The 12,613-nt window shown below is 43.9% G+C and overlaps 1 protein-coding gene across 3 annotated transcripts in view; it reads left to right on the top strand.

Moving 5' to 3' along the window:
* LOC143767191 (uncharacterized) overlaps window positions 1–7,500 on the top strand; it is a 68,086-nt gene extending 60,586 nt beyond the window's left edge. For 2 of the 3 annotated variants that reach the window (XM_077255309.1, XM_077255308.1), the window contains exons 4-6: window positions 805–901; window positions 1,074–1,100; window positions 6,187–7,500. In XM_077255309.1, the coding sequence (XP_077111424.1) occupies window positions 805–901; window positions 1,074–1,100; window positions 6,187–6,983 (921 nt within the window). In that variant the 3' untranslated portion in view covers window positions 6,984–7,500. The remainder of the gene's footprint in view (window positions 1–804; window positions 902–1,073; window positions 1,101–6,186) is intronic. The other variant, XM_077255311.1, reaches the window with a different exon arrangement.
* Window positions 7,501–12,613: the final 5,113 nt, after the last annotated feature.

Below are 12,613 nucleotides of genomic sequence, written 5' to 3'. Positions count from 1 at the left end.
CATTCACATATCTGTTTTTCTCTGACAAGTGCAATTCCTATTTTTCTGTTAAGTCATAGGGAATGAGGTTGTTGACATGCTGTTCTGATCGAGATAACCGATCTTGAATCAGCAAAGCAAGTCTATGGGTCGATGAAAAACTCAAAGAGCACTCTGATGCCATCCATGTGTGGTCCCATTTTCACAGATTATTAGAGCAAGAAGGTGGAGAAATTTTTTTTTTCCCATATACGAAAAAAAAACAACTCATGACAGTCACATGAAGCTGACAGGTCTATAAGACTTAAAGGTGAATTTTCTTGGCGTTTTTGTGACCTGAGCAGATGTCATTGTACAGAGAGCAATGTGTATGGTGGATCCTGTTATCTGTAAATGGATTTCTGTGTGATGTTATCAAGATGATTACTGAATTGTGATCTCTACTGAATGGGAAGCTCCCACCTAAAATTATTGACCATCTGGAAAATGTAAAACATTTAGTAATTTTTTTGGGATTTTGTTTCGATCATATAGCTGTTATTTGGGGGAAATAAAATAAATATATATCCCAAATAAGTTAAAAACAACAACCTTGATTCAAAATGTAGATCACTTTCTGATAAATGTCCTTCTAAGAGGGCCTGTTGACTATTTTTGACATGCTTGTTTTAATAATTCCTTGTATACACCTTAGTTGAGCTTTTTTCTTTTCACTCTGTGTATGCATGGATTGACAGCGGGGTGTTACCAGTCCTTTGTAACTGTGTGTACCCACAAGCCCCTGTTTTGTTAAGGATGTATAATGATGTGCTTTTTGATTTGTAGGCAGCACATTGGTGTGATGATGCGTCTACGCAGACAGAGGACATTCTCCAAGTGAAAGAGGAGGAATTTGATGATTTACCGATCGATAGTAACGCTGGTAACTAGAACTCGTATTATCCACCCCATATAGGGCTCTGCCATAAGACGTATATTCACACATGTGACCTAGACGATAGTATGACTATAATCTTCACTAGTTACACACCTCCGTAAATGACGTGCTCTATATGGATAAAGCATAGCCAATGTGTTTCTTTATTTCACTGCAGGAAGTAATTGGCTGGGATATGGAACCGGTAAGTGAAGATTATCCCATTCTCTACTCTCTGTCCTGTAGGGAGTATCTTCCTTCTGGCAATCTTGGACAAATGGGGTGCATTTTTGCTCCTGTACTGCCACAGCCACCAAGTAACGCATGGCGATGCAGTTCAGCCTGTTCATTGTTTAGATTTTGGATGCTGCCTAAGCACTTTTTAGCTGATCAGTGGCCAGATTTACACCCTCATTGATGTCATATTGAAATAGGTCATCAATCAAGTCCTATTGCTGCAGTAGATCTGTGAATTAATGATTCCATCAATGAAATGTCGCTCCCCAACACCACCAACACTCATGCAGCCCCACATAAGGGCACCACCGCCACCACCATGTCTCACTGTAGGCACATGCATTTGTCTTTGCACTCCTCACTTTTGCGACACGCTATAGTTTTGATGTCAATTCCCCCAAAAAATGTTTCTTGGACTCATCACTCCAGAGTATAGAGTCCCAGTAGTCTTCATAATTTTCATCATGGGACTTTGCACATTGTAAGCAGACTTTTTTATGCATGGGCTTTGAGAGGCTTTCTTTATGGATGACACCTATGCCTGCCATTCCTCTGCAGTGTACACCTTATTTTGGCACTGGAAATATTTACCCCAATTTGTCTTTCTGCTTCTTTATCTAACTGCAGTGAACGTCAGTTGTCTTTAACCGTTCTCATCAGAAGTGGCTCCTGTTTAGTTGTTAACTTCCAAGGTTGGCCTGGATGTCTCTGTGAGATGATTGCTGTCCCATCTTTATTCATTTTTTGTATCACTTTTGCTACAATATTCTGACTGAGAAGTAAAGTTTTGCTGATCTTCTTGTAGCCTTTACCTTTCTTGTGTAAAGAAATTTTCTTTATCAGGTCCTATGACATTTGTTTTGCATGTGTTGCCATTGCTGACAGCATGAAATTGAAAGGGGTTTTCTTTAACACACTTATAGTCAATGGGACAACTATTTAACAAATAATTAGTCTTACCTGTGAATTCTTGTTAATTAGATTTTGTAGTCTAAACTTTAACTTTGCTCCCAAGACTTTCATTGGTGTGTACTCATTTTTGCATCATAGTCTTAAATAAATTTGTAAGGTAATTACAGTGGCTTGCAAAAGTATTCCCCCTCCCCCTGGCTTTTTACCTATTTTGTTACATTACAATCAGTGTTTACAAAAAATTTTAATCCGATTTGTGTCTGATGCATGTAACGTTTTTTGCTCCCGACGGTCCGCCACAGCATGGCGCAACTGTCGCACGACGGTTGCGACGTGTGTCATTGCGTCGCAAATGCGTCGCTAATGTTAGTCAATGCAGAAAAAACGCATCCTGCAAGCACTTTTGCAGGATGCGTTTTTTCGGCAAAACAACGCAAGTGCGGGGAGGTGGGGGCGGAGTTCTGGCCGCGCATGCGCGGTTGGAAAAAGCGGACCGTCGGGAGCAAAAAACGTTACATGTAACGTTTTTTGCTCCCGACGGTCCGCCACAGCACGGCGCAACCGTCGCACGACGGTTGCGACTTGTGTCATTGCGTCGCAAATGCGTCGCTAATGTTAGTCAATGCAGAAAAAACACATCCTGCAAGCACTTTTGCAGGATGCGTTTTTTCGGCAAAACAACGCATTGCGACGTAATGCAGTTAACGCCAGTGTGAAAGTAGCCTAAGGCTATGTGCACACGTCCGGAATTGCCGCCGAAATTTCAGCGGCAATTCCGCAACTGTGCTGCGGGTAAAACGCATGCGGAATTGGCATGCGTTTTCCCACTAAACACTAGCGTTTTACAAGCATAATTAACTTGCAGAATGCTAGCGTTTTCCAAGCGATCTGTAGCGTAGCTTGGAAAACTGATTGACAGGTTGGTGACACTTGTCAAACATAGTGTTTGACAAGTGTGACCAACTTTTTGCTATTGATGCTGCTTATGCAGCATCAATAGTAAAAAGATCCGGCGTTCCCGGCAGTCGTCCTGCTCCTCGTGATGCTCCCGCTCCCAATAATGACTAGCGGCAATGACCTCAGATGACGTAGCGGTCACGCGAGACCGCTACGTCATCACAGGTCATTGCTGCAAAGCATCCCTGGGAAAGGAAGCATCGCGACAAGCGGGAACGCTGCGAGGGACGCCGGAAGGTGAGAATATCACGATTTATTATTTTAATTCTTTTTTTTTTTTTTTTTAACAATTATATGGTTCCCAGGGCCTGGAGGAGAGTCTCCTCTCCTCCACCCTGGGTACCAACCGCACATGATCCGCTTACTTCCCGCATGGTGGGCATAGCCACATGCGGAATGTAAGCAGATCAATGCATTCCTATGTGTGCGGAATCCCCGCGATTCCACACAAGGAATGAACATGCTGTATTTTTTTCCGGAATGCGATTCCGCAGCGGAAAAAAAAATGCAACATGTGCACAAAAATTACGGATTGCATTCTAATAATAGGATGCTTAATGTATGCGGGTTTTTTTGCGGTTTTATAGAGAAAGCCGCAAAAAAAAAAAAAAAAAAAGTGAAAAATCCTGAACGTGTTCACATAGCTTAAGTGGTGAAGCTAACTGAGAAAAAAATATAGGCAAAAATTTAAATGTATGGGTTCTAACAATCTTAAAATGGGCATGTGGCCTTTAAGGAAGAGTGGACAGAAAAAAGGCTATACTTACTTACAGATAAAAATTGTAAGACTTGTTATGAGATTGTCAAAAGACGTTGGAGACTCCCCATATGTATGGAGGAAGGTACTCTGGTCATATGAGACCAAAATTTAACTTTTTGGCCACCAAGGTAAATGCTATGTCTGTCACCAAAACGGCTCATCATCCCAAGAACACCATCGCCATAGTTAAACATGGTGGCAGCATCATGCTGTGGGGATGTTTTTCGGCAGGATAAGGGGCTGGGAAAATGGTCCAAGTCGAGGGGAAGACGGATGATGCAAAATACAGGGATTTTGTTGAGCAAAACCTGTTTAATTCTGTCAGTGATTTCAGACTGGGAGGGTTCACCTTCCAACAAGACAATAAGCCAAAGCAAACTGCTAAAGCAACACTCTAGTGGTTTAAGGAGAAACATGTAAATGTTTTGGAGTGGCCTAATCAAATCCCAGACTTTAAAGGGCCACTGTCACCCCCCTCCAGCCGTTATAAACTAAAAGAGCCACCTTGTGCAGCAGTAATGCTGCATTCTAACAAGGTGGCTCTTTTAGTTTTAGGTTCAAGCATACCCCAAATAAAACATTTTTATACTTAGCCACAATTCCTGTCTATAGCCCGGTAGGCGGGTCCTCACTCCCCAGCTTGGCCAGCTCCTCTGCCGTCACTCACATCTTCCTGCGCTTTCGGCGCCGCCCCCTCAGCGCTGTTATCGTTTCAAATCCGGCGCCTGCGCTATGTACTGGTGTCCTGCGCAGACGCAGTAAGCTCTGGCCGTCTGATGTAATGGCTGATACCAGAGAACAAAAGACATCCACAGAACACCAGGATGGATCTGCTGCACAGCAAATAGCTGTAGGACCTGCGATGATGTCACTGCCATGTGATTGCCCTAATCACATGGCAGTGACATAATCGCAGGTCCTACAGCTATTTGTTGTGCAGCGATCCATCCTGGTGTTCTGTGGATGTCTTTTGTTCTCTGGTATCAGCCATTACATCAGACGCCCAGAGCTTACTGCGTCTGCGCAGGACACCAGTACACAGCGCAGGCGCCGGATTTGAAACGATAACAGCGCTGAGGGGGTGGCGCCGAAAGCGCAGGAAGATGTGAGTGACGGCAGAGGAGCTGGCCAAGCTGGGGAGTGAGGACCCGCCTACCTGGCTAGAGACAGGAATTGTGGCTAAGTATAAAAATGTTTTATTTGGGGTATGCTTGAACCTAAAACTAAAAGAGCCACCTTGTTAGAATGCAGCATTACTGCTGCACAAGGTGGCTCTTTTAGTTTATAACGGCTGGAGGGGGGGTGACAGTGGCCCTTTAATCTAAGTGAGAATCTGTGGTCAGACTTGAAGATTACTCTTCAGCAGAGGAAACCATCTACCTTGAAGGAGGTGGAGCAGTTTTGCCTTGAGGAATGGGCAAAAATCCCAGCGGCAAGATGTGGAAAGCTCATAGAGACTTATCCACAGCAACTTGTGGCTGTAATTGCCACAAAATGAAGGTTCTACAAAGTACTGACTTTAGGGGGATGAATAGTTATGCACACTGAAGTTCTCAGTTACCGTATATACTCGAGTATAAGCTGACCCGAGTATAAGCCGAGGCAACTAATTTTGCCATGGAAAACTGGGTAAGCTTATTGACCCGAGTATAAGCAGAGTATGCATTGTCCCCTCATCCCTGTCCTGCTATGTGTGGCTCCCCCGGTCTCCTAGTTGTATGCATGGCTCGGCGTCTTCCCCCTTCTATGCATGGCTCGGCGTCTTCCCCCTTCTATGCATGGCTCGGCGTCCTCCCCCATATAAGCATGTTCTTTACGTGAACTGATGCAAACCCTGGAAAGAAAAAGTGAAATTCCAGATCGTGAGGTAGCAAAACATGAAAAATGCCGAGGAGGTGGATACTTTTGCAAGCCACTGTACTTTTTTGGGTGTGCAAAATAATAAATCTTGTTTGCAATCAAAGGCCCACATTTTTGGGAATATTTTGTAGCATGTGATTACATAGAAAATGTTGATTTTTGCGTGTGTGTATATATATATATATATATATATATATATATTTTTTTTTTTTCAGATATACAGTATATTCTATGCACTGTGATATATGGGCAGCAACCAGCTGACGAGATTGTGTGTTAGTGTTATTTATGACATTGTTTGTATTACAGCTTGGTCACCTTTTTCCATCTTGTTTTATTGGTAACGAAGCCCAGAACCCTCCTCCTCAATCTCTGGGTTCACATCACTAGGGAAAAGGAGAAAACATTGCTCCCTCCTTGAAAGATGAATATACTGTTTTTTGCTTTGTTTTCCTGCTTTCAACTTGTGTTATATGTCAAAAAAGAAGCACGCAAAATACAGATATGGGTGATGGCCCCAAAAGAGAACCTATAATATACAATAATGTTACTCTTTCTTCTAAAGGTGTTTTACCCGATGAGGAAGATCTTCCTAAAAAAGTATATCGCCCACCAGCAAAGCCCAGGGAGAAAAACTGGGAAACGGATGAATACGGACAGTCTACGACCACAGTCAAGCAATTTATTTGTTCGGAGTGTGGTAAGGGTTTTAGTCTCTATTCTCATTTGACGAAGCACCAGAGGTCTCATTCCCTGGAGAAACCATTTTCCTGCGCCCTTTGTGGTAAATGTTTTGCTTACAAACCCAGTCTTGTTACTCATCAACGGGTTCACACTGGAGAAAAGCCTTTTTCTTGTACGGAATGTGGAAAACTCTTTGTCAGCAAGTTCAACCTCAAAGCACATGAGAAAGTTCACACTGGAGAGAAGCCTGTCGAATGTCCAGCTTGCGGAAGATGTTTTAGCAATAATCCAGCCCTGGTTAAACATCTGAGAATACACACAGGCGAGAAGCCTTTCACTTGTACTGAATGCGGGAAAGACTTTTCCAGCCGGTCATGTCTTAACGCGCATCTGGTCCTTCACACTGGAGAAAGGCCTTATGTCTGTGGCGAATGTGGAAAAGCCTTTGCCAATCAATCCAACCTAATTTCTCATCGGATAATACACACAGGACAAAAACCATATGTGTGCCCAGTATGTGGACGGGGTTTTGCCAATCAATCCAATCTCGCAAAACATAAGTTAACACACACTGATGACAAACCATTTGTATGTGTAGAATGTGGAAATGTATACTCCAGAAAAGATGGCCTTTCCAAACATTACGAAAGAATACACAAAAAAAAATTAGAATTTTGAGTGCAGTTATAAGAACTAATTACTGGGAAGAACATATTTAATCATCTGCATAAGCAGAGGTGGATATAAAATGTAAAATATGTATAATGTAGATATGTATAGATTTGTATTGGACATTGACCTTTTTTTAGATTTATATGTATCAACTATGAGCTGAGACAAAAAGGATGATTGTAGCCAATAATAAATATTTATTTTATCCACAAGACTCCTTGCTAAGACATCAACTATAGCAGGTAGTTTTTTAAATTTCCCTGTATATAGGCAACTTATAACGTAGGACAATATTTCATGGTACTTGTTGTATGCAGTATATTTAGTCATTTTCTATACCCTGTTTATTAATGTAGAAAGGAGGGAGGAGGGAGCCATTCACCATCAGTCTCTAGGACATACGGTCTAATGAATTGTCTGAATAATGTAAATAATAGCTATATGTTCCTGTAAACATGAACTGTGCAAGTCATTGCATTATAAAAGTGTAAATAAATGGAAAAATTTAATTATTAAAACTTGTCTTGGAATTTTCTATCTAGGGTCCTTTTTAGGTCAGGAAAGTTGTACGGAGTCCTATAAGTTACATGATGATGGGGTTTTCTTGGATGAAATGTGTATTTCCAGTAAATCACATAGATGCTCCTTCCGATTGGGGTCTCACAACATCTTCAACGCTTTGTGTCCCTTTATCTAATTCTGGAACAATTTTTGCAGTTTGTCAGGAGCCAATGCTTGGAGGCGGTACATTTGCCATAATAATATGTACTTGGTCTGCAATAATGTTTGGGCAGATGAAATGTGTAAAAGTAACATCTACATAAATGCCAGAACTTTTAGGCTGTGTTTCCATGGTCCGGAAACGCTGTGGGTTTGACGCTGCGTACATCCACAGCGTCAAACCCGCAGCGTCCAGATGTTACTGCATAGGGGGGGTGATTTCATGAAATCCCATCTACACTATGCATTCGGAGACGCAGGCAGCAGACCCGTGTAAATGGACATGCGGCGCATCTTTCCCAACCACAGCATATCTATTAACGATGCGGCTACACTCCGTCCCCACCGCGTAAATTTCCCATAGACTATCATTAGATTCGGTAAAACCGCATCTAATGATTAGTCACATGCGTAGTAACTGCTTAACGCAGCTTACTACGCATGTCTACTAAAATACATGCAGCCGCTCGCTCCGCTCCCGAGTGCCGGTGGCAGTGCCGGGTATTAAGATTCGAATGAGTCTCGCGTTTCTCGCATGTGTGATTCTGGCCTAACTCTTTATGTACCATTTTATTATGTTTATTACTAAACATCGGGCTTGGTATTATCTATCCTATCTATCTATCATCCATCTATCTATTTATCTGTCTATTATCTATCATCTATCCATCATCTATCTATCGATGTATCTAATCTATCCGTCATCGATGTATCTAATCTATCCGTCATCGATCTATCGATGTATCTATATATCTAATCAATCTATCCCTCATCTATCGATGTATCTAATGTATCCATCATCTATCGATGTATCTAATGTATCTGTATATCATCTATCGATGTATCTAATCTATCCCTCATCTATCGATGTATCTAATGTATCTGTATATCATCTATCGATGTATCTAATCTATCCATCATCTATCGATGATTAGATATAGATACAATCTATCCCTCATCTATCGATGTATCTGTATATCATCTATCGATGTATCTAATCTATCCCTCATCTATCGATGTATGTAATGTATCTGTATATCATCTATCGATGTATCTAATCTTTTACTCTTCGCCACGACAGCACCCTACTGGAGAGAGGGATCCGCCCCGCAGGAACAGGAAACCTATTGAGAAATAAATGGGGGCGGTCCGCCTCTCCTCCTCAGTTTAGGTTTCCTGTTCCTGCGGGAACGACAGGACTCTTACTGAGAAGACATACCTGGGCTTGCATGCCGCCTGCGCAGTATCCGTGAGAACGGCAGGGGCTGCGGCTCAGAAGCAGCGTCGGGGGAGTTCCGTTAGACGGCTCCCCCCTCGTCTGATGGAGTGGGCAGACGGCCGGGTCCGGGAAAGGCCGACCGGCGTCCTTCCCAGCGTGCGGTACGGCAGCAGGAGCCGGGTAAGGTGACCTTCCAGCGGCCGGCGTTGAATCCCGGGCCGCGCGTGCGCCGACCGCCGCACATACAGGCTACCCCGGAAGTGGTTCTTGGACTTTCGGGGCGCCTAGGCCGGATCCAGGGCGGGGGAGCCGGCACTGATCTGCGCATGCGCGAGAAAAAAAACAAAAACGTTTTGGCGCTCTATTTAAAGCGCTCACTAACGCTGAATCGGCGATGCAGAGATGTCATCCCCAGGTGCCATGGACCCTACAACCGGAGTTCCAGTACCCCCCGCCAAAGATCACGCCAGAGGATCCTCGGACACCGCTCGTAAAAGCGACGGTTCCAGAACAGGATCTCGGCCTTCTGATCCGGTATTATTTGCTTCACTGGGTGAGTTGTGAACTCTACCTATTAAGCTAACGCTGTCTCCCTATCTCTCTCTTTTCCCTTTCTCTCTCTACTTACACGCTTAGAGCAAAAAACGACAAAAAACGAAGCACAGGGAATGTGCCTTGTGTAACCAGCCCCTCCCTGACTCATACCCCAAAAAACTTTGTGAGGACTGTTTAAAAGAAACACAGGGAGCAGCAGTGTCCATTACGGACCTTCGGGCCATTATTAGAGAAGAACTAAAAAATATGACCCAGGAAAAACCGCGTAGTTCTAAATCTAAAACGCCAACACTTGTGTCAGACTCCGACAGTGACCAACCGATACTGTCAGATGCCTCCCTATCATCATGTCCAGCGTCATCATCCTCATCAGAGATTGAGGGACGCTCATGTTTCCCCTTGGACAGTGTGGACAACTTGGTAAAATCTATTCGAAATACCATGGGGTGTGAGGAGTCTAAGGGTGCGCAAACCGCGCAAGAAATAATGTTCGCGGGTTTGGCAGACAGAAAGAGGAGATGTTTTCCGGTTATTCCAGCAGTGAAAACATTGATTAAAAGAGAGTGGGAGAAGCAAGATCAGAGAGGCTTTCTACCCTCAGCCTCAAACCGCAAATATCCGTTTAGTGACGAGGAGCTTCTTACTTGGACCAAAGTCCCTAAGGTCGACGCAGCTGTAGCCTCTACCTCCAAACAATCCACTCTACCTGTGGAGGATGCGGGACTATTGGTCGATCCTTTGGATCGTAAGGCTGAATCATCCCTTAAACGTTCCTGGGAAGCGGCTACAGGGATATTCAAACCTGCAGTAGCCAGCACTTGCGCGGCCCGGTCAATGATCATCTGGATTGATCAGTTAGACCAGCAAATTGAAAAGAAAAGCTCGAGGGAAAAACTAAGAGCAGCCATCCCTTTAATACGAGGAGCAGCGGCCTTTCTGGCAGACGCCTCCGCCGACTCACTCCGTTTAGCAGCAAGATCTGCGGGCCTTGTAAATAACGCAAGAAGAGCCCTATGGATGAAGAGTTGGAAAGGGGACGCACAATCTAAGTCTAAAATATGCGCAATCCCATGTGAGGGTGAGTACCTCTTTGGTAAAACCTTAGATGAGATACTCAAAAAGGCAAAGGACAGGAAGAAAGCTTTTCCTGAAACCTCTATTCCGTTTTACAGGAGAGCCTTTAAAAGGAGGCCGTTTGGCAAAAGGAGAGATAACATCTAGCTCGTGGGTTTTAAATATCGTCCGAGATGGAATTAAATTAAAATTCTCTCGTGTACCCCACGAGTCTTATATTATAACAACTCTCAGCTCGCCTATACAGCAACAGGCTTTAGAGCTTGAAATTCAAACCCTAATATCAAAACGGGTCCTAGTCCAAGTGCCAGTGGGACAGGAGGGTAGGGGATTCTATTCTCCCCTATTCTTAATCTCTAAGCCCGACGGTTCTTTCAGAACCATCATAAACCTTAAAAAACTCAATTCATTCATTGAAAATTATACATTTAAAATGGAGTCCATTAGGTCCACCATAAAACTCCTCTTCCCAAACTGTATGATGGGGGGCATTGATCTAAAGGATGCTTACTATCATCTCCCCATTCATAACAGATACCAAAAATTCCTCAGAGTGGCGGTAAAAATCAACAACGAGGTTCGTCACTTCCAGTATGCGGCCTTACCCTTCGGCCTCTCAACAGCGCCGAGGATCTTCACCAAGATAATGCTAGAGGTGATGGCATACCTACGCCAGAAGGAAACTTTGATTGTGCCCTATCTGGATGACTTTTTGGTAATAGGAAATTCAGTTACTCAATGTGCCGATCGTTTGGCTCACGCAATTTCCTCTCTACAGGACCTGGGCTGGATAATCAATACCGACAAATCCAGACTCACTCCGCTTTCCCGTCAGGCGTTTTTGGGGTTCCAGTTAGACTCCATATCTCAAAAGTGTCTCCTGCCGCAGGTAAAAATCCTACTGATCAGACACAAAGTCCTAGCCGCAATAACTAATCCTCGTATATCCCTAAGACAAGCTATGTCGTTACTAGGGTCTCTTATCTCTTGTATACCAGCAGTGAGATGGGCTCAACACCACACTCGAGTCCTACAACATCAAATTTTACAAGAGGATAGACGGTTATTTGGTCACCTAAATACAAAAATAACCTTATCTCAGGAGGTTTTAACTTCCTTAGAGTGGTGGCTAGACTCAAACCATTTGTTGAGTGGGGTTCCATGGGTAATAACGTCATCTCACACCATAACCACTGACGCCAGTCCTCATGGATGGGGCGCTCATATGGGGAACGATTATTGCCAGGGTTTATGGAGCAGGGAAGAAAATTGCAGCTCCTCTAACTTTAAAGAACTGAATGCTGTAAAATACGCCTTATACCATTTCCTCCCACAGATTCGGGGGAAAGACGTCAGAGTCCTGTCCGACAACACCACCACGGTGGCGTATCTAAATCGGCAAGGAGGTACGCGATCAGAGACTCTGATGTCTTCTGCTACGGAAATCTTAAATCTAGCAGAAAGTCACCTAACATCCCTTACTGCATTGCACATAAGGGGAGCAAGCAATCAGCAGGCGGACTTCTTAAGCAGACACACCCTGAGGCAAGGAGAGTGGTGTCTAAACCAGCAGATATTTCTGGACATAATATCTCTTTGGGGCCGTCCTCAGATAGATCTCTTCGCCACAAGGAAAAACAGAAAAGTCCGGAGATTTGCTTCTCTATCTCCAGCGGATCATCCGGACATTCTGGACGCTCTCCAAGCCCCTTGGCAGTTCAGTCTGGCGTACGCGTTTCCTCCGATCATATTGCTTCCTCAAGTTATACGCAAAATCAGGGAAGAAGGGGCGAGAGTTGTACTGATAGCTCCATTCTGGCCCAAGAGACCATGGTTCTCATGGTTACAGACCATGTCGGTCTCAGATCCTTGGGTCCTCCCCTCAACGCCCAACCTTCTCTTCCAGGGTCCGTTTTTCCACCCTCAGGTGGACAATCTACACCTGACGGCCTGGAACTTGAGAGGCAGATGTTAAGATCGAGAGGATTCTCGGGGGGTTTAATTGATACGCTTCTCCATAGTAGAAAACCCTCCACCACAAAAATCTATACAAGAGTATGGAGAAAAT

This window comes from Ranitomeya variabilis, chromosome 4 (assembly GCF_051348905.1).
Source record: "Ranitomeya variabilis isolate aRanVar5 chromosome 4, aRanVar5.hap1, whole genome shotgun sequence".
In the NCBI taxonomy this organism is placed as follows: Eukaryota; Metazoa; Chordata; class Amphibia; order Anura; family Dendrobatidae; genus Ranitomeya; species Ranitomeya variabilis.
This window is presented reverse-complemented; position numbering and strand designations above follow the sequence as displayed.